General features: G+C 53.5%; 1 protein-coding gene across 1 annotated transcript in view; it reads left to right on the top strand.

Moving 5' to 3' along the window:
* Positions 1-277: 277 nt before the first annotated feature.
* Positions 278-2,662, top strand: part of LOC108685267 (acidic leucine-rich nuclear phosphoprotein 32 family member A) — a 12,582-nt gene continuing 10,197 nt past the window's right edge. Inside the window, exon 1 of the mRNA XM_018189975.1 lies at positions 278-1,011. Coding sequence (XP_018045464.1) covers positions 964-1,011 — 48 coding nt within the window. The 5' untranslated portion in view covers positions 278-963. The remainder of the gene's footprint in view (positions 1,012-2,662) is intronic.

Raw genomic sequence — 2,662 nt, 5'->3', positions numbered from 1 at the left:
TGTAATTCTTTCGCTAAAAGCTCAGTAATAGCGATCTTTGTAGATTTTTATTACAAAATAGATTGTCACAGGCAGAAAGTCTCGACATTTAATTTTAGTAAATTTATTTTTAATGATTAGACGGTACGATACGTAGCAATCATATTTGAACGCGCCAAAGTGTGGCGCGCTTCAACGAAGGTTGAACGCGACGACCGACAGGTGGCGCACGATAGTCTGTGCCGACCGTCCGGATTGGTCGCTTCGAACGTAGTGCCAAACATGTGTCTCGTTTCCCGCCTCCGGTGCGGCTTGTGTTGTGTTGCGTGTGGAGTACTTCGAAGTAGCGGGAGATACGGAGAGGGGAGGGAAACGAGTGGAGAGAGAGAGAGAGAGAGAGAGAAAGAGAGAAAAGAGGAGGATACCGCCACCACAGTCCACTCCATAGCACAGCACAGCACACAAGTCCGACGAATCGGCGAGCGTAGAGACACGTAGAGACGCGACGCGTAAAGGGCTCATCGGAATCGAACGAGAGCGAGTGTCGAAGGTGATTTCTCTGTTCTCTCGGTCGCTGTGTCTTCTAAGCACACCTGGACGGAGGAGAACGCGCGGCGCGACGCGGCGCAACGCACACGCACACGTCAAGCGGGCACGCTACGCACTGCAGGCAAACATCGGGTAGCATTCGCTGTCCGCGCACTGCCCGGTGACCGACCGTGTTGGTTCGGCCGTGTCCGTCCGTCATATTATATTCCCGGCTCTCGGATCCGAGAGAGTGTGTGTGCGTGCGTGCGTGTGTGTGTGTGTGTGTGTATGTGTGAGTGTGTGAGAGAGAGAGAGAACAAGGTTGCTGGCACGTAGTTGGTGTTGCGACGCAACGAGGAGGCGGAGGAGAGGAAGAGAGTATAGAGACGGAACGGCCGATACGTACGCGGTACGGAGCGAAGCGAGAACGAGCGGATCGGGGACCGACTGCCGGCCATGGAGAAGCGGATAGAGCTCGAGAAGCGGGGAAGGAAGCCCGGCGACGTAAGGCAACCCTCACATTTCTTTTACTGCTAACTGCTAACTGCTCCACTACTTCGGCCTCGGCCTGTCTCCAATCTTTATCTCCTGTACTCTTGCAGTTTGCACTTTCCAGTTTTCTCTCCCGCATGTTTCTTTCTGTAGTGACTGTAGTGTCTGTGTCTGTGTCCCTCTTCGACTTGGACATTCTACGTTTTCGCACGCGCCTCTTTATTACGTGGATTACGCGCCGTGGACCAACGTACGTTTACCAGCATTTACTCCATACGTCGTGAAATTTCAACCGTGCGTCCTCGTGTGTCATCGTTTCGTCATCAATCGTCCTCTGGAAACCTTTGGAAACCTAATAAATTCATGAATACCGCACGATCGTGTTAAACAGCGGCGTTTATTGTGTCTCGCGAAGGAGAGAGAAATAGAAGACAGAATCGCCGCTGTGTTGCCTGTGACGCTTTGCCGCGGCAGCGACACAATAACCACGCATTCGCTATTCGCTAATGTGGCCGGTCGTCCGTTGCTCATACTTCCATCTCTTTCTATCATTCGGATGAATTTCGTTTCGACGATGGATGGCCGCGTGGCCGTCCCATCGTCAGCCTCTTTGTCGACCGGAGAACGGCATATGCATGGTCGCGAACGAGCAACGAGCATGGCGCACCGCCGAGGAGATTTCTCGTTCCCTCTCTCTCTCTCTCTCTCTCTCTCTCTCTCTCTCAATTCCGTTCGCTCACTCTCTACCTCTTTCTCGCGAATAAAAAAAGAAACGTAGCTCCGCGTGTGCAAGTTTCTCTCCCATGGACTGCTCCATTTCTTTCCCTTCTTTCCTTCCTTCCTTACCACTTAATTTGCGGCAGCCCGCAGCGACTACGCTTCATTTCGCTTTGTTGCTCTCGGCGGCGTGGCGTGTCGTGTCGTGTCGTGTCGGACGAGCATTACGAGCAAGCGCGATCGGCGACATCGGCATCGCGTCCTCCAATTCCTCCAATTCTTCCAATTCCTCCAAATTTTCTTCGCTCGACTCGACGCGCGCCCCGCCGAAGTAAGCTGAAAGCGTTGGAAGGAACGAGAACGTTCCATGCTCACGTTGCAGCTACATGCGCAACCCGATTTGCTTCTTCCGCACGGCTATGTATACCTATATGTGCGCCCGCGCTGCCCGCCGCTCTCTTATTCTCTTATCGCCCGTGGTGGTGACGCGGTAACGAATAACACGCGAGAGATTTCGTTATTCGTTACGTTGGCGCGCGAGCACGAGTGCGACGCATACATACGCACACGCATATGAGGGACTCTCGATCCCTCAGAGGAGTTACCATTTTTCCGGTGGTGTGGAAAGCGGAAAGCGGGAAAAGGCACGCGCGCGTCTCTGACGCGCGCGCGACACCGGCCGCTTCTCCGCGCCGCCGATGTGATTAATGGTGGATTCTCGCCAACGTCGTCGTTGTCGTCGGTCGACTTTACCCGCGGACGCGATTGATCGAGAGCTTAATTCTCCGCCTCTTTCCAGATGATAGCGTTGCCTGTAATGTAAATGAAGACGGAGCCTCGTTTCCCTCTCGCCGCGAGACTTTACTTTCGCATTAATGAACCGGCGGCGTCCAGTATCGCGCGATTTCATTTCTAACGATAAAGCGTCTCGGCATTGTGCGTACTG

Source organism: Atta colombica, unplaced genomic scaffold (assembly GCF_001594045.1).
Source record: "Atta colombica isolate Treedump-2 unplaced genomic scaffold, Acol1.0 scaffold15, whole genome shotgun sequence".
Taxonomy (NCBI): Eukaryota; Metazoa; Arthropoda; class Insecta; order Hymenoptera; family Formicidae; genus Atta; species Atta colombica.
The sequence above is the reverse complement of the archived record's forward strand: the minus strand, read 5'-3'. Positions and strand labels throughout refer to the sequence as shown.